The sequence below is a fragment of the Vanessa atalanta genome, chromosome 26, assembly GCF_905147765.1.
Source record: "Vanessa atalanta chromosome 26, ilVanAtal1.2, whole genome shotgun sequence".
In the NCBI taxonomy this organism is placed as follows: domain Eukaryota; kingdom Metazoa; phylum Arthropoda; class Insecta; order Lepidoptera; family Nymphalidae; genus Vanessa; species Vanessa atalanta.
The window spans coordinates 3,393,320-3,416,234 of record NC_061896.1 but is presented as its reverse complement, the minus strand read 5'-3'; the positions used below and the strand labels follow the sequence as shown (position 1 = coordinate 3,416,234).

The window sequence follows — 22,915 nt, the reverse complement described above, 5'->3', positions numbered from 1 at the left end:
ACATAATTAAATGCTTGGTCTTTTTTACCTACTATTATTTATATTTCTTATTAATAATCAAATAAAACTGTATGTGTGAAATAGTTAAAAATGTTCTTTTTGTTACAACAACTTCAAATTTATTTTATTTATTTTTTATATTTGGCAACAATTAATCAAATTGATCGGTTGATTTCTAACAACATGGCGAACATTCGTTAAAACCATCACAATTTGTTATGAGTCGTGGAATTTTGTTTGTTAATGAAAGTAAATTAGCGGAGTGCATATCATAGGCAATTTGAATGATCTTGAACAGATTTTCATCCTAAATAAAGGTTTTTTAGCTTCTAAATATACCTGTCTTAGCAGCCATACAGAAAAACTCGTTTGGTAACTTTTTGAACCTATAATTAAATTTTAAACCTAAAATTTATATTTTAAGGGACTGATATTTGTCATACTTTAGGGAGTTTCTTAATATTTAATATTTTTATTTTGTTCTAGATAGAAATCAGCAAAGAAATAACCGATAACATTCATCAGGAAGATCAATGAACTTTTAAGTGGATTTTTGAATTATTTACAATGCCCCGTCGGGTTCATGAGGCTGAAGTAAGATTACCTCCCAAAAAAATTAAGGTGATAGAAGAACCACCTAGTTTGGATGTCAGTTTCTGTGACGACGAGGCTTTGCCACCGGGCATTGTTTTCACGGATGTCTTGCAAAAGAAGTGGCGCATTGGAAAGCCCATAGGTAAATAATGGCGTTAAATATGACTAAAATTAAACAAAAGTTAACGACTATGTATTTATTGCTATAAATGGAACAGGAATATGACTATAACAATAGAAAATTATATCCATAATAAGTGTTTTAACATGTTAAAAAGTTAAACATATGTAACTTAACAAGTGTATCAATTTAGGCAAATTACAATTCAAAGTTATCATCATATATTTTAACATGTGTAAATAGAACTTTTTAAAAATAGCATGCCCCCTTTTCAAGTTAAAGTCATTATTAATTTAACAATAGTACAAAATAAGTAAAAAGCAAACGCAGGTTATCATAAAAAAGGCATATCTAAAATTAGGACCTTATCAATTGCAAACTGTATGTGTATGGTGATAACTCTGAATGTATGCAAAAATGATCACATGTCAGTCCCATGAAGTCAGCATATGACTTATTTTAGTACATTACTAACTTAAATAGTACATGCAATAGTATATTTTAAACATCTTTAATAATATAATAAAACAGTTATTATGTTCCTGAAACATATTTTCAGGTAGAGGCAGCTTCGGTAGAATCTACTTAGCTTCAGATGAGACAGACAAAGAAGTAACAAAATTGAATGCTCGATATGTAGTCAAAATTGAACCACACAGCAATGGACCTCTATTTGTTGAAGTACATTGTCTAATAAGGACTGCACAAGTTTCAAAAGGTAATTTAAATATCTTAATGAATTCTCAGCACCTTCATCATATGTTAATTAATATCCAGCCACGTCATAATAAATACCTGTATTCTGTGTATAAAGTCAGTTTAAAATTATAGTAATTAAAATTTCATTATATAATTAATAAATTATTTTGATTTTTTCAGTTAAGGCCTGGTGTCAACAGAACAAACAAAAACGACTGGGTATGCCAGTCTACATTGCGAGTGGATCATTTACTGATGAAAATACTAGTGTAAAATACAGATTCCTAGTCCTACCTCGCTATGATGTTGATTTACAGAAAATAATTTCTAGAGCAAAAGTCTTAGATAAAAGAAATGTTCTCATAATAGCTTTACAAATACTTGATGTTTTGGAGTATTTACACAATCAAGGTTACACACATTCAGACATCAAAAGTTCAAATCTCATGCTAGGTTTTGATGGCAATAAATTTAATAAAATGCCTAAACCTCCACCATCTTACCAGAAAGATAATAAACAACTTGTATTATTGTCAAGAAAACATAAGAAAACTAAAACAAATAAATCTAGAACATCAAATTATTATGATGATGAGGATTTTATTGTCCGAGACAACAGATCATCTTTGGAAGGGCTAGAAGACAATGATAAAAGACTGGCCAGTGTTAAAAAGAAATTGAGAAAAATACTGTCCGATAAAGACAGTAGAACCTTGCATCGTCATCATGCTTTTAACCTCAGACAATTGTCTAATTATGTAAACTACGAAGATTTAAACAGTTCTGTATGTTCTGACCAATCTTATCAGAAGCTTTTAGATGATTTTGGCAATAAAAACCTAATTTATGCATCAAGAAAAATACATGAACTAAATGGAATGAATATTAAAGAAATAAATGATGTGGATCTAGATGAAATTCACAAAGAGGCAGTTCTTGGTCAATCTAATGGACAAGTGTACTTGTTGGATTATGGTCTTGCATCAAAATTTCTTGATTCAAATGGTAATCATAAAGACTTTGGAATGGATGCAAGAAAAGCGCATGACGGTACTTTGGAATACAGTTCAAGGGATTCTCACATTGGCGCGCATTCTAGACGTTCAGACTTAGAAACTTTGGGATATAATTTATTAGATTGGCTCACTGGTACTCTGCCTTGGAAAACAACAGAAGTTTTAGCAGAACCTGACTTAGTTCATGTCCTCAAGAAAAATTTCATGAATGACATTAAATTGTTATTGAAAACTTGCTTTAAAACTGAATTCTATCCTCAATTTATGGAGAAATATCTTCAATATGTTACTAGTCTTGATTTTACTGACAGACCAGATTATGACTACTGTAGAAGCTTATTCAGAACTGAATTGTTAAAAAGTGGTTATCCTCATGATAAAGATTTATCAGTCAACTTTGCTGAGCCACCTATGTCGCCGATGAGTCGGAAATTGTGTTATGCTAAGAGGTTTGGCAGAAAAAACACTCCAACGGACTTTTTAGCCAGAAATGGTATCAAAAAGGCTTATGAAAGAGAGAATATTTGTTCTTTTGAAAATGACCTTAAATTAGAACTGTTAAAACAAACGCTAAATACGTCAAGTGAAGGTCTTCGGAAACCTTGCACATCAAGAAACTTCTTTATATCTGATGCAGACTTAGTTGCTCGCTTAAAGAAATCTCTAATGCCTCATGACATTTTCGGCAAAAAGCTCTCGCCGAAGATGTTACGATCAAAGAAAAAAAACATAACACAACGTAAAGGCGTCAGAAGACATAGAAATAGTATCGGTAAATTTGGTAAATTTATGGGCTCAGACCGACAATTTACTTGGGCAGAGATATTAGCAGGTAATCCGGAACACATTATACGTAAGGAACGGAATCCTACCTCACATGATAAAAGTGAAGAAGATGATGATTCAACTTGCAAATATAGAATACGAAAACTCTCTAATGCCTCGTCAGAAATCTCTGAATCTAATTCACAGTCTCTTCTATTACAAAAAGATTATTTTCAAAACATGATTCCTACATATGCTATGAAAGAAGTTGTAGCAAACTTAAAAAGGAGAATAAATGGTAAAATTACGAAAGATTTAAATGAATCAGATCCAGCCTTAGTAGGTTATACACCAGCAATGGTAAAAGTATATAAAATGAAAGAAAAAAGAGAAGCAAAAGAAAAAGTTGAGGCAATTAAAAATCTAAATGTAGAGAAACAAGTTCCTAATACTAGATGTACCAGGTCAATGACTAATAAAGCTAAACAAATCCAACCGAAACAAAATAAGTTGAAAGAAAAACCATCAAATGTCAATAAAGAAATTGTAAGTGATATCGATGAAAATGAAACACAAAAATCACCTAAAACCAAGAAAAGCACCACAAAGAGCCTAAGAAATTCTAAGAAAGATGTAGAACAAATAGAAACTCCAAAAAGTACAGCTAAAGTTGTGAAAAGTAAGTCATTTATAATATGTAAACTTTCCATTTTAAATTTTGTTAAGATGTAAACCCATAGAACAAACTACTTTGTTTTTCTGATTAGCTGATTTTAATACACTTATTTGAGAATAATTATATTTAATCAGGTAATCAAGATCATAATAAGTTTTATAGTCTAAAACCTGTCTCAAAAGGCATGCTCTAAGAACAAAGGGAGAGGTTGTTTTTAAATTGGCATTGTATTCAAGGCTTGAAACTCCAGCATCTATACTATTATAATAAATGGGAAAGTAATTCAGTCTGTTACCTCTTCACACTTTAATCACTGAACTGATTTTGGTGAAATTTGCTATCGTGGTAATTTTAGTCCCAGAAATACATTTATTTTATACATGGAATTATACAATTTCATATATGGGATACTTTTTAATTCATCCATCATAGTGGTTTAATAGGGGTGACCGGGTAAAACAGGTTCAGTTAGAGCCAAAGACTACAATCAACATATAAGTTTTTATAATTTTTATTCCTATTATCCAACTAAGAACAATTATGCCTTTTAATAGTAAACACAGTTGTAACAAGAGTGTATATAAATCCAATTTAACCCTTATTATAATAATGTGTCTGTTTACATTCTAGGAACAGTACGAAAGAGGCAGGTACCAATCAATAGGAGGAGGTTAAGGAGCAGCAAACGTAAAAAGCAGTAGTATAAGTCAAAGTGAACATAATACTTGTTATTTAAAGTTCAAAATTTGATTAAATATTAATAGAATAAGAAAAAATTGCATTTTTAAATTTAAAAAATAATAAATGATCTGTAAAAAATGTTATCTGTGTTACTAACATTAGATAAATCATTATTTGGAAATTTTATTGATTATTCTCTAGTTATTTTTTTTTTACTGATAATAAGACTGTTTTAGTACATTCAACTTATCCCATTTTTTTTAGGATATAGTGATCCTATCTTCATCATTTATTATTAGTAGTTGTCAAAAGCCATTATTTTTATGTATTTTGTGATTTCCTACAATACTTAAGATCAATAAATCATCTGTTTTCAATCGTTTTTTTTTATAGCCTTTATATTTAATATATTGAGTATATTTCAGTGAATTATTTATCAGGCTTTGTCCAAGTGAGCCTAGCTCTACAAAATTCCTTCAACTAATCACTTATTCTGGGCAAAAGCTGCTAATGATAACCGCTACCATAGGACTTGACTTACTTCGATAATTAAGGAAAAAACCATTCGCTAGTGTTAAAATTAGCTGCAATTCGATACTGATAATTAATTTTACAAAGTTATGATTTTTCTATACTTAAAATAAATTATTAAAACAGTATATAAAATAGGTATAGTAATGTATTTTACAAACTACCAGTAATGAATGTTGCCAAGCCAGTGTTGTCATTATCATTTACATTTCCTTAATTTAAAGTAACTTTGATGCAAACAGATGTCAGTTACCTTCAGGTGGTATTCATCAAGTGGTATCAAGGAAATTTCGATTTTGAAAAAGCAAGTTTATAGGATATGACATATCTACTAAATTATTTACATCTTTAAACAAATTAAAAGTATAATATTAAATAATGCAAGACTTACAACAAATTAGTACCATTTATTATTTCATGAAATCAATCTAATTCCGCTTATACACATACATATTAAATAGCCTTTTGTGATACGCACATAATTGTACTGATAAAATAATGTGTACTCAACAGCAATATTTTTTTTTAAGTTGTTTCGCTAACCTTTTACATATTTTTTGTAGAAACTAAAAAGTAATGATTTTTATCAGCAGAGTGCGGCAACATTAAAGGTATGTCATTCACCTCAAGTGTAAGTTTAAACTTTTACAAAGTTTCATTAAGTATTTGGCACACTATAGGATGTCGTCATGACATAGTATATTTTTAATAACATTGTAATGATACATTTGATTTAAATAATTAACTTTTGTGTATGACTTGTCCACTACAGTGCTGGTGACAAGGGTTATTTTGTTTCTAGTGATTAATTTAAAAAATGGTATTGTAAGAACATAACCTACATTTTAAAATTTGGGTGAATTTATTTACAATGGATAGTGAAAAAAATAATATTATTCGGGTTGGCTCAAGAAAGAGTGAGGTATGTATAAATTGATATAAACCTTATGCGTTTATTTTAATACGTAATTTCTTTTGCAAGTTTGTAATAATATTCGAACATAATTTTTTTTTAACAGATAATCAAATTAAAATTTTAATATATTTATCATCTTTTATAGTATAATGACTTTACAATTTTTTTTATGATAACCTTCGTAGTTAAAGTGTTTTCATTTTGTAAATAAATATTGCTCGTAACAGGTAGTGAGTTGTTACAGCTCTAATTAACATATAACTCGTTTATATAATTGCAATTCTGAATATTTGTTTAGAACTGGTTTTATTTTCCATTTACTTATGTCATTAACATATTTCACATTCTTAATTAGATGATTTATGTTTATATAATAAATATCAGCTGGTAAATGACTTACTGATGGAAAAAGGCCCGTTAGTCTTAAGAAGAAAATTTATATTTGAATCATAAGTTGTTAAGTGTAATCCTATTTGAAGTTTTATCTGACCTAATCACTTTCTTACAATATTCTTCTTTACCATTAAGCATGAGATTAATTATAAACACGAGTGTACTAAAACTTGTATAATAAACTCAGCATTTTATGCCGGAATTTGTACCCTTTGGTAAAATAAGTGTTTTTACCATTGAACATTCTCGATTTTTGTAATGTTGTTATTTTGTATTTAATGAATATTTTTCCCTTGCAGCTGGCCCTCATTCAAACAAATTTCGTCATTGACAGCTTAAAGAAGGTTTATCCAGATAAGGAATTTTCAATAGGTATGCTACAAAGTGAATAGATTACAGTTTTTCATTATTACAATATATATTACTTAATTAGGACTCATAATCTTACAAATACAGATTGCCTGGCTGGAAAACTACTTTATCAATATTCATAAAATATATATCGGAAGACACAAGCCTTTTGGAGGTTTAATATGTAATAGTATAATATACATAGCAAATCTTTGCTATTCCACCCATTTTAAAATTGGAATATTGACCTTAACATGAATTTCATGTTCATGTAAAGGTCTTAGAAAACTATGCTAGTTCAAATTATAAAGAGTATAAATTAAAATGTCCAAGGGCATAGAAATCAGTTGTAAGCAATACACAACAATATAATGTAAAACACTTATCAGACATATTAATTTAAAAAATAATAAAAATGCAAATTGATAATTTTTACAACTCTTTGTTTAATGGCTTTTAGTTGCATTAAAAGGGTACAGACTATATCGCTAATGTCATAAAAAACTGAATTTCGTAGAGTATATGTAAGAGATTGACAAGTACATTCATGATCATAAAATCAATTCAATTTTAAAGACAAACATAATAGTAGTTTTTTTCTTTTAATCTTTAACTGAAAACATAATAAATATAAATAAAAAATATATAAATTAGTGCATTATGTCTAAAATCACACAACCATCATGCAACTATTTGCATACAACTTAACTTTAATACTTTTAATATATACATTAAACAAAATCAAGTGTGTGTATGTGATAAACATTAAGAAGCTTTCTCTTTTAAAGTAATATGGCTAGTTGGAACTAAAACCAAAATAATATTTTTTTCTTGTGTGTAATCTGGATAAATTTCAAAAATATAACTAATTGGATTATTAAAGTGAGTATCCCAAGTAACTGTCTAATCAGTAAAATTTAACAAAGTTACTAATAGCTTATGTAAATATTATTTCATGTATAATAAAAATTCAGTGCCAGTTCCAAATAGCTGGGCTCACTTAGTTTCTACATAAGCAATCACAGTGGACTAAGCACAAATATTTACAAAAATAATCCAATATTCACAATGACAATATTTTCCTGAATTCTAGATCTTTGTAAGATAAGGTGTAATATAATTAAATGAGCTTCACCTGTGGGTACATTGTCAGGGTGATATAATTATTCATAAGTCTCAACACCACCTATCGAGTCCAATCTAAACCATCCAATCCACTCAATATACAGAAGAAAAATCATTGAAATTGGTCAAACCATTTAGGAGGACATCAATGATACACATGTTCAGAGGATTTATATAAATTTACATAATGGTAGAAGAAAGATTAAGACACAAAGATAAAAGTGTAAAGTTTATCAAGACCAAAATTAAAATGACATACACATATTACTTTAAATGATAATGTTTATTATAATTACACAAACATATAATACATTTGAATTAAAAAAAATAAAACATTTTTTTGTAGTGTTTAAGTTTTTTACTTAACTTTATATATACATATTAAATTAAAGTGTGCAAAGACAGACAGACAGACAAAGGAATATTAAGAGATACTTATATTTTTAATTCCAACGAAAAGGCGAAAAATAGTTAAATTGTATATTTTTTTTAAATATTACAATTTAATTATATATAATATATAATTTATTTAATTATATATAATATATAATTTATTTAATTATATATAATATATAATTTATTTATTTTAATTATATATAATTTTATAATATATTTTATTATTTTATACCATTTAATTGATTTATACTTTGCGATCACTTGCCTGTCCAGTAGTTAATAAAAAAAAAAAAAAATTGAAGAAGCGAAATTGTTTTCAGTTACAATGACAACACTGGGCGACCGTATTTTGAACGTGTCTTTACCAAAAATTGGAGAAAAGTCGCTATTCACAAAGGATTTAGAAGATGCTCTGAAGAACAAAACTGTTGACTTTGTGGTACACTCCCTTAAGGACCTACCGACGTCGCTGCCAGATGGCCTTGCCATTGGTGCGGTTTTTGAAAGGTAAAGTTATTCATAATCATTGAGCAATGATGGAACAATTTGATACTTTTTTTTATTGAAAATCGATTCAATTTTTTTTGATAAAAATCGACCAGCTTTAACATTAATACGTTAACTAGTGTTGCATATCGATATTCCACTATTGATAGTCTACCGATAGTTAAGTTTTAGCGATAGTATCGATAGTCTAACGATAGTATTGTCACGTGTCAATACTATCGATAACTCCCCATGAGCAATACTATTGATACTATCGATAGTATTGCAAAAACCATTATTTTTACCCTAAACGATCGATCGATTGATGGTATTGCTCATAAAGAGCTATTGATTCTATCGACAGTTTTGCAACACAGGTGTAAACAATACAATAGGAAATAACAGTAGACATAAAATGTGGAAATAAATATTTATATAAAACATTGAAACATTAAAAGTAATCAATACCTGTTAAAAAAAATTAAATTACGTCATAAATATGTGAATGTACTCAAAGTGTGTAACGATAAGGTGTATTCTATATTTTTGAATACCTTCGATGTTATAAACCGCTGGTGCTTTGCTTGTTATCATTTTAATGATGTAATAACGTTATTTGAATTAACTCGTGTATTTGACGATGTTCAGAATCCGATATATATATATGAGCATAATGGATGTTTTAAATATTTAGACGACTCTGTATGAATATTATTTACATATGAAGCTGGCTGTACCTCCCAAACGTGCCTGTACAAAATCCTACCACCAAGTGTACGCTGAATAATACACAACTAGTATACAATAAGTGAAATACTGTAATTTAAAAATTTCGTCAAAGATGCACTTCAAGGCCGCCTTATCATGATATCACTTATCAAAGAAAAAAATTCACAACGTTATATGAATATTGTTAGCGTTGAAAACGTCATACAATTTCTTAACTTACTTTATAATTGTATTATAAATGAGATTTTTTTACTTTCTCACGCCAAAACTGGATAGTTTCGAATGAAACTTTAAGTTTTAACTTATCACACGTTAAGTAGTTCCTGGAAATGTAGGTTATGTTTTTAAGTTATTTTTTTATTTAAAGACAAGAGTTTATAAAATTATTTATTGTCTTTGGATTCGTCTCGTTGGATCCAAAGACAATAAAAATATGTTCCCGGTGAGGAACGATTTATTAATTAATTTCTTTCGAGACGAAACTTTAAGCTTAGTTAAGTCTTGAGACTTATAAAACAGTACAAAAATTTAACGCTCTTTGTGATTTTAATAATCAATCTGACGAGCCACGAACTATCCTAACGCAAATTAATCTTATATTTTATTAACCAATGCTGCCACTATATGGTGTATTAAACTAAGTTATTTTATAGTATCCCTAAGATTTTATAAAACCTTGTAAATATGCTACGTCTCGGCTAAGACTCTTGACAAGGCGTGGAGTTTAATCCACCACTCTGCCACATTGCCTAATGATGAAAACATTTTTTTTGTAGAGAGGATCCAAGAGACGCTTTAGTTCTACGAGAGGATGTCAAAGATTGCACTCTGGCTACTTTACCCGCTGGATCAGTTATTGGCAAGTATTTCAGTAATAAATAAATCAGTAAAAAAAAAAAAAACATTTGTTAGCGAAGGCATGTTAAACACAGATCTTGACATAACATTTTAGTTCCGAAAGTTGGTGGCGCATTGGCGATAGAAGAAATGGTTATTATTTCTTACAGCGCTATTGTCTATGGGCGGTGACCACTTAGCACCAGGTAGCCCATTTGCTCGTCTACCTGTACCTACCATCATAAAATAATAAAATCTAAAAACATATTACATTAAAATTATTAATTCGTCGGAATTATGTGAACCTCTCTCGTGGAAAGCCCCGGTCGCCCTCAGCTAAATCCGGTCCTGTCTTAAGTTTTACTTATGTTAAATATATTCACAGGTACCTCATCGTTGCGTCGTACAGCGCAATTACGAGGTTCTTTCCCGCATCTATCAATAGTGGACGTGCGAGGCAATCTCAACACGAGGTTACGTAAGCTCGACTCGTCCACGAAGGAGTACTCGGCGTTGTTGCTTGCGACTGCTGGCCTGCAGAGAATGGGTTGGGGCGACAGAGTGTCGAAGGTATTTTGTATAATTCAATAATTAATAAATCTATTTATTAACAAGCGACCCGTCACGGCTTCGCACGGCCTATACGTTACGAAAGCCGAGGAGCAAAAGCCACTTATAGTTGATGTTGTATGACGTCACGGCAACGTATTCAAATATTTGAGGTATGCTGATAGTAAATTATATATTGGTATTTGAATCGTTTCAGATATTGCCATGTTCAGAGATGATGTACGCTGTTGGCCAAGGAGCCCTAGCAGTGGAGTGCCGGATAGACAACGCAGAAATATTAGCTATGTTGGCGCCCTTCAACCATCCAGAGACATACTGTAGAGTGTTGGCCGAAAGAAGCTTTCTTAAAACATTAGGTAGGATACTTGTTAAGTGTTTAGACATACTAACAAATATTGTGTTGTTTTCTTAACATCATATGAACAGATTAATTACTATAAGGATTTTCAGCACAAACTCTAATTATTCATCCAATCAAAGACGAGTATATCACATAGACAATTTACTGTTTTAACTAGTTTCATATATTTTTAACATTTTTTTAATGTAATTTTATATTCTAACTATACTTATTATGACTCATTTTCATTATAGTGAAAAAATCTTAATTTAGACCTTAATTTATCAGCGTATTGCTAATGTCAATGATGATAAATAGCTTTAATAATAGAGGCAGGGAATAAATGGCTATCAGGTAAAATGTCTGTTAGCGTTTACAAAACTTAGTCACTGTTTCCTCTATAATTGACTTATATTATTAATAGAACATTAACTACACAATCTATTTATAAGAAAGTTAAAAGGCATGCTATAAGTATTTAACTTGTTTTCTTTTGCCGTTAACAAAACTCGGTTATGTTTAGTTAAAAAATATTTTTCAACCACTGCCCACATTCTCGATCACACATAGCACTTATTAATGTTATAAAATAAATATCTAATAGCTTTACAAATAATTTTTGACTAGTTCTCTTATTAAAGCTGCACGGAGTCAAATCTGATTCCCTGTTAATTTGGAAACTTGTACAAAGAACGGATAATTCAGTTAAATAATTCTTCTCTAGGTGGTGGTTGCAGTGCACCAGTTGGTATATCAACAAAACTGAAGCCAATGGAATCAAACTTCAAATTAACCATAACAGGAGGAGTATGGAGCTTAGACGGTACCACTAAAGTTAATGATACTATGGAGCAAACATTCACACAGATTAAAAAGACTCAAAAGCATAACCTCAGTCCGACAGAGGAAACAAACAGTAAAAAAATTAAAATAGATGAAGAAAATATTGATAATAATTTCAACCCATTACAAAAACTAGATGAAAAGATATCAGAAGCGAATGAAAATTCGAACTGTGAAGATTTAAGTGAGCCAGGAGCACCAAAATCTCATAGTGTATATTGTGGGCTAACAGAGAACACAAATATTCCCTTGGACGTTATACTCAAATGTGATGATTTGGGTAAAGATTTAGCAAATAATTTAATATCCAAAGGTGCTTTAGATGTAATGAAAGTTACACAAGACCTCATTAGGAGTTCAGTCGGAGTAAAATCTTCTTGATGACAGAGTGTATCATTTATGTTAAATGTAAATATATTATTGTTGTTAAATTGTTATTTCTTGTTAGGTACTTATTTGGGACATATTAAATCATAGGTTGTACTTATTGGCGTATTAGTTGAATTCTGTTAATCTTATTATACTTTTAATAAATGCAATATGACATGGGAATTGAATTTTAATTACTACTTCTAACAATGATAATTTATTTATTTATTTACTTTATTTAAAATTACAAACGAAATGAAATTAATTATCAAATGATAATTATGATAATTAATGTCAATGATAGTTACATAACTCAAAGGCACTTGCAACATAGATCTATTTGACTCCAAAGAATTCTTACATTGAGGAGGCTCCAGCAGGTATTGGCGAAGCCAGGGAATAGATGCGACTTTACTGACATATAATGAAAATTAAAACGAAACGTATTAAAAAAAACAAGTTAGCTAATTTGAAATAGTAATGTTATGACCTTATGACAAATATAAGTATCTGTTTACGGTAACAATGGGAGCTTCTTAATTTAAGTATACATTTAACTACGATATTACTATTAATCTACAAACCAAATTAACTTTTTGCATAATTTTAATGGACTAAACTAGTTCCACTAGTTTTTATGACATTTAATTATGGCAAAGAAAAACAATGATATTTGTACAATACTTTTATTTCACAATAAAATCAATCAAAACTCAAGCATTCTCAATCAAATGTGAACAAAACCTAAAATAACACTAACAAATATTGTTAAAATTTTCTCCCTTTAATGACGAAGATTATTTGGCGGATTTACAACTTTCACAGCCCTAACATAATTGAAAAAAAAACCATGATTCAAAACCTTTGAGCTTCAAACATTATTTATATTTAATTATAATTATCAAGTAAGATTTTTTTTATCTATATTTCTAAACCTATATTAAGTTAAGCATTTAATAACATAATTATTATAATTTAACAGAAACGAAAATTAAGGAAGAAAATTGCAGGCATTGTATTGTTATACATAGCAAAATATTATACCATTTGGTATCTAATTTTCTAATAGGGCATGATGTAGGCCTAACTTTAAATAATTTGGTATTAATAAGACACTGATTTCCACCTGTGTCTTTAATATGATTTCTAAAGAAATTGAAGGTATTCTAAATATACTAAAGTTATAGGAAAAAAAAACATCTCTTTGTTTATCCATATAACAGTTTTATGTCACACAAAATTTCCTCTACATTTGAATATAACTTAATAATACCCAATTATTGTTAGGCCGAGGCACATAAATATCTTATTCAACATCTTCTTCCTGTAGTGTTGTACCACCATTAGCTTTGATGGAGGCACGGAGACGTTCTGAGACTTCCGGAAGCTTCTTTAAAAGAAGATGGAAGATAGATGCTGGCATCGTTTGTTGGAGCACCTGTAACATCATGATTTTATATGATTAGAGATAAAAAAATGTTTCTGTCTGTGGTGTATTATTTATAATTAGTCACCAATGTATGAATGGTATTATAATATAATTAAATGTATGAGGAAGACTTAAATAAAAAATAATACTGTCTCACGCACGGGAAAATATATAAACAATTATAAGTTTCAATTTAGTCAAATTTACCAGGTGGTTCATTATTGACAATTGAATAACTGTTTTTACCATTAGACAAGTACAACCTAAGAGCCGAGATGGACCAGCGGTTAGAATGTGTGCATCTTAACTAATGCTTTTGGGTTCAAACCCAGGTACCACTGAATTTTCATGTGCTTAATTTGTGTTTATAATTCATCTTGTGCTCGGCGGTGAAGGAAAACATTGTGAGTAATCCTGCATGTGTCTAATTTCAACGAAATTCTGCCACATGTGTATTCCACCAATCCACATTGGGAGCAGCACGGTGGAATATGCTCCAAAACCTTCTCCTCAAAGGGAGAGGAGGCCTTAGCCCAGCAGTGGAAATATTACAGGCTGCTAATGTAAGTATTAACTAACCTACAACAAATATGTATAAGTTAATTAATATTACACTAGTTATTTCCTAGAACTCTGTGTCTAAATTACTTTTTACTTAAAAGCTGTAACCTCAATTTGACTATCCTTATCTAAATGCCAAGACCTTCTCTTGTTACACACAAACACATACACTTTCACAAATACAATAGTATACTGATACATACACCAAGTAGCTGTTGTGTTTGTCCGCATACTGCAACAGCCTGTCCAAGGTGCTCTACACCAGCCTCGAGGTCTCCAGCAGCCAACAGCTCTTCACCGAGTTGGATCTTAAAAAAAAAAAAAAAACTATTTAAGCTGCCAAAAACCAAGATACATTCAAAGAGTTGAAATACACTGATACAGTTTATTAATTATATAAAAAGAAATCATTTTTCTTTTGTTATTAAAATAAAGTCTGTGAAATTATATTAATCCTTTCCATGATGTCTAAAATCTCCAACTGAATCTCCAGATGAACAACTTTTAAAATCTGTTCTGCTATACAATGGACCAAAAATGAATGAGTGTATTTATTAGATCAATCAAACTCTGTCACAAGTCACAGCTGGCATATTATTACATTTCTTAAAATATACAGACAACATTGTTGAGGCCATATGAATTACAATTCATTGTTTGAAACATAATCAATTCTTCAACAATGTATATAGATAGGTAGATACATTTTGATGATTATACAGTATAATTTATACTAATTTAAGATTTAATTTTTTTTATTATTCAGCTTTTTAACAACATTTATCCAACCATCAGGCTTAAATTTAAAAGGTGTGCCTGCTTGTAAATCTACATATACAATGAACAAAATTATTCTTGTTTTGATTATATGTTCGGCAATAAGTTATGTGTGACTCTTGTGTAATGCCAGACAGCTTTTCTTGTACTCACTATGTAGCCAGAATGCTGGAAAACCTTTATCTACATTATCATTAGCTGAAAGTAAGAGCTTGGAAACTTAATTATGAATTGTTATCATTGTGCATGACAAAACTCTTATTTTTACAGTGTAAAATATAAATACATTTGTATCCAAAACTTGCCTAGATTATCAGTTCAGCAAAAAAAAGCATTATTGATCATTAAAAAAATTTGTGTTTAATTTTTATCGTGTGCTTGGTGGAGAAGTTATATATCACGCAAAAACTGGCTTATTTCAGAAATTCTGTCACACGTGTGTCTGTTGAGCGTACTTAACAGGAGAAGGCTTTTTTCAAACATGGGACATGAATAAGCAGCAAGGGATTCTACACACCTGTTGCAAAAAGAATCTCTGCATAGCCTCATGATCATTCATATCGGGCAGAGGACCTCCAAGCGTCCGAGATCTGCTAGCATTGTGTTGGGCTTTTTCACGACCTGAAAATGTTTATCATACATTTCGTTTACGTTCATTTCTTTACAGGTATTTTAATTCAAAAATAAAAGTATGTATTGTCGAAGATTTCAAGTAAATCACTAATTATTGATACAAAGATTGTTACTTGCACGCAAAGCTTTCTAAAATACATTTAATGATGTTGACGATGATAATAATTACGAAAATGTGCAATAGTACTTGACGACACGAACATTTTTAGGTTGTAAAATTATACAACAGTGTATTAAATTATAATTAATTAAGGGTTTTCCACGTGCACAGTTTATTTTTTATTTGATAAATAGTAAATATTTTATTAATGTATACTTACGTTCTCTTAACTTCTTTTTAAATAGAGGATCCTTACGACGTTGTTGGTCAAAATAAACACAATACCCTAGAAATAAGGTTCCTGCAAGACCAACTGCTAAACCAAGCGTAGTACGACTAAGCTCCATGATAAATTCAGTTTTTTAATTGATTGTTCATAAAATATTCTGAAATATATACTCGCTTTTGTTAGGAAATTTTGCGGTCCGCCATTTATCAGTAAAATCGAACTTGAAAGTTGGCTATCATGATCGATCATCGAGCACTAGAGCTGCCAATTCTTAAATGCTATATTAACTACGCACCATATTAAATTTCTAACAATTATTATTAAATTAGTTATAAATCAATATTAAAATATATTCGTATTTTTGCTTTTTTTTTATTTTAAATACATACTTGCTATTTTCGTAAATATAGGTAAATTAAAAAATATGGTCGCGTACTAAAGAACATTTCTTGCAGAATAGGCTTAGAGTAAATTTTGTATTGTATAATTATGCATTGCTGGCTAGGGTTTTAAAATATTAAATTCAAAATTTAAATTAACATTTTTTGGTATTTTCTCATATAATTAACATAAATCCACCTTATTAATCTATTACAATCAATATTTTTTTATTTTTTGTAATGAAATTTGTAAATATCTATAGTTTTAGACAAAATACAAATAAAATATCTTTAATATTTATTATACATAGCTATGTATTATACGATTTGGAGACTTTTCCGTCAACCTTATTCCCCAGCTCAAGATTGATATTGATTAATGAACAACGGTAGCCCTTCGAGGTACTTTAATATCATTATCGATCATTATTATGTTTCAATAAATATATAACGAAAGACATTTACTAAAATGTGAAAGATGACTTAGTTTACAGACGAATTAAGATAAAGAGATTATATATGAGACGAGACAGTGCCTTTTACAACAATAAAAGCTTAACGTAAATAAACAAGTAAATGTTCTGAGTGTCGTAAGTTCTTATTATCAATCGGTTAAAAACAACTAACACACAAATCCTGAAAATACTGGTTTTACATGCCCATAACTACTATTTTGGAGTTGGGTTGGGACATTCACTTTTTTTTAACAGAATAAAGTATTGGAGAAATATTCTTTAATAATTTTAAAAATATATACATACATACATACATTATAGATAACACTTCGTTATAAAACATATTATTGAACTCTTTATATACTAAAAATATAAATCGACATAAAATCTTCCCTTGAGAAAACAGAATGAGTTTAATATAATTTATATGAAATCATCGATGTTTTATGAAATTGAATGGTCAGTTTTATGACGTTGTTGCCATAACCTAAAAAGTTACATGTACACATGATTGAAATTGAAGATTTACTTTTTCCATAAAAAATACTTTAACTTTTTATATATGAAGGTCGACCCCTGCAAGAAATTCGCCTGTGCTATTCAGAAATGTCTTTCTGGTAAGTTTTTACGCTATTATTTTTATTTATAATCCTTACTCCCGACAACCGACATAATTGTAGTCGCCATCTTTGCTTCAATCTTTCAGTCGCCTCCAGATTTGCGGGCGTTTCATCGCCGATTTTCAATGTTTTGCTCAATAAAGTCACTATTTTTTCTTTTGAAAGCAACGTAAAAAGTTTATGGTAGCTTGCGTAACAGTTAAATGTGAAAATGAGCTTTTTCGGGTTTGGACAAACTGCGGATATCGAAATTGTGTTCGATGATGCTGACAAACGAAAGGTTGCCGAAGTTAAAACTGACGATGGAAAAAAAGAAAAATTGTTACTCTATTACGATGGTGAAACTGTGTCAGGAAGAGTCAATGTAACGCTTCGAAAACCTGGATCAAAATTAGAACATCAAGGAATCAAGGTTGAGCTTATCGGTCAGATAGAATTATTTTACGACAGAGGTAATCACCATGAGTTTATATCATTGGTAAAAGAATTAGCCCGTCCTGGCGACTTATTGCAGCACACATCGTATCCATTCGAATTCGCCAACGTTGAGAAACCGTACGAAGTTTACACAGGAGCTAACGTCAGGCTAAGATATTTCTTACGTGCGACAATAATTCGTCGCCTCACCGATGTTGTAAAGGAAGTCGATATCGCTGTTCACACGCTATGCAGCTATCCGGACGTTTTAAATTCGATAAAAATGGAAGTAGGAATCGAAGATTGCCTCCACATAGAATTTGAATACAACAAATCGAAGTATCACCTTAAAGACGTGATAGTAGGTAAAATTTATTTCCTTCTTGTTCGTATTAAGATTAAACACATGGAAATATCTATAATTAAAAGGGAAACAACTGGTTCAGGTCCAAATACATTCACAGAAAATGAAACAGTTGCTAAGTATGAAATAATGGATGGGGCTCCTGTCAGAGGTGAGAGTATTCCTATAAGAGTGTTTTTAGCTGGATATGACTTAACACCGACAATGAGAGACATAAATAATAAATTCTCAGTGAGGTATTATCTCAACTTGGTCCTTATGGACACTGAAGACAGACGCTACTTCAAGCAACAAGAAGTCACACTGTGGAGGAAAAGTGATAAATCAAGGTTGCCATTACATAATCCACACCACCCTCAGACTCTAGCACATCCTTCAATTGCTCCACAAAGACAGCTTAGTGCTTCAAGTGAGGAGAATTCTGCAAGAGCTGTGTCACCATCAATGCCAGATAATGCAATGCAGAGGTCTGTATCTCCATCAATGCCAACCATTGATAATCATAATGGACCCTCACAAATGGAACAAGAAGAACCCGATGTATTACCAGATAAATTATCTAAGACACACATTGATATCAGTGAACCTCAATCACCTGATGCCATTAATGCCGAGAAAGCAGTCGAAAGGCCAAAGGTGTCAGAAAAACCTCTAGATAAGCCACCACTGGATGATAACCCTCAGCCAGTAAAGCAACAAGATCAGCCACCTGTTGCTGAAAAACCTCAAGTAGCAGAAAAAACACAAATAAATAACAAACCAAAGGTTGAAAAACCTGTAGCAGAGAAAATTGCTGTTATGGAAAAACCATTACTTGCTGAAAAACCCCAAGTAGCAGAGAAGCCTATTATTGCTGAAAAGCCTGTCTTGTCACGACCTGAAAGTGTAGAAGCAACTCCGAGTCAATAGCCTTCATACACCGGTGCTGTTGATATCTCACTAGCCGGCGAAATGAACTGTATGTTTTCATATACGAAAACAATTGTTTAAAATGTCTATTTTAAATTAAGAAAATATTAATACAGTTGTTGCAGCAATTTGCTTAATATTATTTTATATGCAAATTGCAATAAAGTCTTACATAGACTGTTATGGGTAAGTGTATAGTGTTGCTATAGCTATAAACAGAACAAATGTGCCGACAATGATTCATAGATATGCTGTTTACAAGTTTTTTACAAAGGGCATGTAGAGAGATAATATTTTGTTGCTTTAATATGAATTCAATTATAACATTAAAACTTTTAGTATAAATGATATCTTCATTGTTTTCTACATGACATTTTTTTAATCATTAGAGAATACAAGGTTATTAATTGTTAGATTTTTAAGACATTTGCAATATCAAAAAAGATAATGATTAACTCTCATAGCCGATTATCTTTGAATGCTCTGTTATTAGATTATTATCAATCAAAGTTAGATAGCTTGAATATCGACCTGTGTTATAGGCCATTTAAGTATTGCTTCTTGTACCCAAATGGTTTTAATACTTAAATTTTTCTATTATCTTTATTTATAAGCATTGTTCAGTATATATTTAGCTTAATGCTGATATCCGTGTCTCATCAATGATCTGAAATTTGAATGAAGACAGCATAGTTCGTTATTATCCTCTTAAACAGTATTTATAGGTAATGCCTTATAAAATTAGTGAATCATTTGATATCTATAAAAGAATATAAATAAATCTTAAATGTAATTTTTTTTTTCTACAATATTTAATTTAAAGGATGAGTTATTTTATAAAATTTTATGTTTATGACTAAATTTTACATTAAAAATGATTTGAGATAAAACATCATTTCAAGGTTATCTAATATCACTGTTAAATTAAATATGTATTTCACATTTATTGACAGTTTTTATAAATCAAGCACACACTACTACTATTATACTTGTAGAATATCAATGGTTCTAAAACATTTAACAATCATTTGTATATATATATATTGTGGATAGATATGAAAACCCATAGTAAAACTCCCATGTGTTGAACTATTAGGTTACAAAAATGTAGACCTGTGATAATATAGGTATACAAATACAATTATTTAATAATCTTGGCTTCTCTATGATGTACATCTAAATTTTTATCATATTTTAAAAGGAAGATTTTGTGCCATTTGCTTTTATAAAATACAAAATGATAATAAAATAGTATTTAACTTTGTATAGATAATTATTATACCCACAAGTGTAAAACTGTTAGCGCCACTGATGTGCTAAAAATTGAAACATATCGTTCAACATAAATAAGTTTTAAAAAATTAGTAACATCATCAGTTTTATTAATTGTATTATATATATATATTATCTATCTATTTATTTATTTGCACATGCTTTTATGCAAAGTATTTTAAATTATTTTGTTGTATTTATATAAATATACATATTTGCATATTATGTTGAATTATTGTAATTGTACAATATACACTGCTATTGCCACATCAATTTATTTCAATTGAAAGTGTTCACTGTTCACTATCAATTGACTGTTCATATATTGAGTTGATCAGGAAATATAATGAAACAGTTTGATTTTTTAGGATGACTACATTCGAGCACCAAAAATATCTAGAATTTTTTTTTAGTTATGTTATTGGTAATAATTAATATCATTTATATTTAAGAACTGGCAACTTAAAAACTGTTTTTTTTTTTCTTCATAAATTGGTTTTGGTCAATGAAAAAAAGTGATCTTCAATTGTAATAATTAAAAATGTAAATAAATGCTTTTATAAATACCAAAGCAATATAAAAGCATAAATATATTTTAATATTGGACCATGGTTATTTAAATTTCGAAATAATATTCTTTACTTACATTACGAAATCATTTTAAAGCATAGTGATATCACTTTACAATATAAATATGTTTATTTAATACATAAATCATTATGTGGCTTCAGATAAAATGAATCTTAAAGACAACTTGTCTGTAAAAAGTGTACTAAAATGTGGAACTAAATAATTATAATAGTTACTTAGGTATAAAATTGTTAACTGTGGATTCTATGTATAGTTGGGTAATAATAATAAGCAATTATAAATATAATGTGAAGTGGGAAAAGTCAGACTAAAAAAATCTAATTATAAAATAAATTAAACCACAGTTGGCTGTATGTTATTAATATAGTTATTCATTATTTTAAATTAAATTAGGAGAAAGTCCGTGTTATTAAATTTTGTTATATCTTCGAATTGATTTTTAGCATCGTATTGTATAAACTTTTTTTTTTCTAAGAGATTAAGCGCATGTCGATTATATCATATTGTTAATAAAATGTATGTATAAACAGCTGACCAAGATTCTTATTTATTCTTAACCTCTTATACTAATCTTCTAGCAACACACACGGCTTCGCCACTTTTGACATAAATCGTTCATAATCTGCACTATAGATATAAAATATATAAATGTAGTTATTAAAATTACTAGGCAGCAGCTCCAGACTAAATTAAAAAAAAAAACTAACTAATGCCACAGGTAATATTTAATTACAAATTAACTAATTATTATTTTTATGTGGAAATCGTAATTCGTAGCCTTCCACGTCGTCGCTTAAAATAACTTTATACGAGTAATTAATTTAAGAATCAAGTTTTTATTTAAGTTAGATCAAGTATTTTAAATAACAGGGCGTGTAACAAACGTCCAACAGGCTTACGTCATTATTACGTTTAAAAATAGTAGGTAATCAATTGATAACGAATTATTATTCGATACTTCAATTTGATTATTTGTACTGACATAAAACCATTGCGTTTTTAAATTACGAAATCGATGTTTAATAACATGGTTCCCTCTAATATAATACAAATACATATATTCAAATTAAAATGTAATATTCGAGTCTAATGGTGATGTTGTATTGATTGTTTAGTTGAGATGGCATCACATCTAATATACGATAAACAGGTCGCAAAAATATACGAAGTATAAATATATGTACAGACGAATTGAGAGCCTTTTCCTTTTTTGAAATTGGTTGCAAACTAAAACCATTCGGGACCTTTAACTCACGTTTAGTTTAGTTTTGATAATTTATATTAAGTAATTGTTATAAGAATATAATTTAATTTCTTATAATATAAAACTAGTTGTTCCAGTGAATTGAATTTGTAAGTGTTAAAATATCGCAGGTTAAAAGCACCAGGCAAGCAGTTTTGATTTTTCATTTTAGATTAATTAGTTATTAATCTTCTTTAGCTTGACGTTAAGGTAAAATGTCGCATGACAAACTACATAATACCTCAATTGTATGGAATATTACACCAAATCGCATTGAAACACCATGGCATGTCGTTAGCGTCCGACTGAAGGTCGATCTCAGATCTAAGCCGGAGCCGAAGACGATTAATTAGCTATTGCCAATAAAGTCGAAGATTCGGTCTGTTAGCACATACATAGCAAAAGCTCGGAATTTTCTTAAGAGCAGAGGAAAACTATTTAGTAACTTTTTATGTTACGCTAAGAGTTCATCCGGAGGAGAATAATATCTTGAAATA

At 29.7% G+C, this 22,915-nt stretch overlaps 4 protein-coding genes across 5 annotated transcripts; 3 read left to right on the top strand and 1 right to left on the bottom strand.

Moving 5' to 3' along the window:
* The first annotated feature begins 177 nt into the window (after window positions 1–177).
* On the top strand, window positions 178–4,929 carry LOC125073904. Of its 2 annotated transcripts, none has more exons than XM_047684999.1 (5): window positions 178–372; window positions 491–736; window positions 1,275–1,433; window positions 1,595–3,874; window positions 4,502–4,929. In XM_047684999.1, the coding sequence occupies exons 2-5, from the start codon at window positions 568–570 to the stop codon at window positions 4,570–4,572; spliced, it is 2,679 nt and encodes an 892-aa protein (XP_047540955.1). In that variant the 5' UTR covers window positions 178–372; window positions 491–567; the 3' UTR covers window positions 4,573–4,929. The 2 variants fall into 2 exon arrangements, with proteins under 2 accessions (XP_047540955.1, XP_047540954.1); XM_047684998.1 differs by having other exon boundaries at window positions 487–736.
* Window positions 4,930–5,741: 812 nt separating this feature from the next.
* Window positions 5,742–12,621, top strand: LOC125073915 (porphobilinogen deaminase). The gene is made up of 7 exons (XM_047685020.1): window positions 5,742–6,005; window positions 6,692–6,764; window positions 8,585–8,771; window positions 10,256–10,338; window positions 10,702–10,886; window positions 11,083–11,242; window positions 11,951–12,621. Exons 1-7 carry the CDS (start codon window positions 5,955–5,957, stop codon window positions 12,448–12,450), a joined length of 1,239 nt encoding a protein of 412 aa, XP_047540976.1. The 5' UTR covers window positions 5,742–5,954; the 3' UTR covers window positions 12,451–12,621.
* Window positions 12,622–13,110: 489 nt separating this feature from the next.
* On the bottom strand, window positions 13,111–16,406 carry LOC125073922 (mitochondrial import receptor subunit TOM20 homolog). Its single transcript, XM_047685031.1, has 4 exons — window positions 16,159–16,406; window positions 15,723–15,826; window positions 14,632–14,736; window positions 13,111–13,876 (listed from the first exon to the last, which is right to left on the bottom strand). The coding sequence occupies exons 1-4, from the start codon at window positions 16,283–16,285 to the stop codon at window positions 13,745–13,747; spliced, it is 468 nt and encodes a 155-aa protein (XP_047540987.1). The 5' UTR covers window positions 16,286–16,406; the 3' UTR covers window positions 13,111–13,744.
* A 1,261-nt stretch (window positions 16,407–17,667) lies between these two features.
* On the top strand, window positions 17,668–20,072 carry LOC125073911 (vacuolar protein sorting-associated protein 26B). The gene has a single exon (XM_047685015.1). The coding sequence runs from the start codon at window positions 17,834–17,836 to the stop codon at window positions 19,310–19,312; it is 1,479 nt and encodes a 492-aa protein (XP_047540971.1). The 5' UTR covers window positions 17,668–17,833; the 3' UTR covers window positions 19,313–20,072.
* Window positions 20,073–22,915: the final 2,843 nt, after the last annotated feature.

Coding starts and splice junctions, on each gene's coding strand:
- LOC125073904 (XM_047684999.1), top strand. CDS start 568: ATGCCCCGTCGGGTTCATGAGGCTGAAGTAAGATTACCTCCCAAAAAA. Junction 737..1,274: donor GCGCATTGGAAAGCCCATAG/GTAAATAATGGC, acceptor ACATATTTTCAG/GTAGAGGCAGCTTCGGTAGA. Junction 3,875..4,501: donor TACAGCTAAAGTTGTGAAAA/GTAAGTCATTTA, acceptor TTTACATTCTAG/GAACAGTACGAAAGAGGCAG.
- LOC125073915 (XM_047685020.1), top strand. CDS start 5,955: ATGGATAGTGAAAAAAATAATATTATTCGGGTTGGCTCAAGAAAGAGT. Junction 10,339..10,701: donor ACCCGCTGGATCAGTTATTG/GCAAGTATTTCA, acceptor ATATATTCACAG/GTACCTCATCGTTGCGTCGT. Junction 11,243..11,950: donor AAGCTTTCTTAAAACATTAG/GTAGGATACTTG, acceptor ATTCTTCTCTAG/GTGGTGGTTGCAGTGCACCA.
- LOC125073922 (XM_047685031.1), bottom strand. CDS start 16,285: ATGGAGCTTAGTCGTACTACGCTTGGTTTAGCAGTTGGTCTTGCAGGA. Junction 14,737..15,722: donor AGAGATTCTTTTTGCAACAG/GTGTGTAGAATC, acceptor TTTTTTTTTAAG/ATCCAACTCGGTGAAGAGCT. Junction 13,877..14,631: donor AAACACAACAGCTACTTGGT/GTATGTATCAGT, acceptor ATGATGTTACAG/GTGCTCCAACAAACGATGCC.
- LOC125073911 (XM_047685015.1), top strand. CDS start 17,834: ATGAGCTTTTTCGGGTTTGGACAAACTGCGGATATCGAAATTGTGTTC.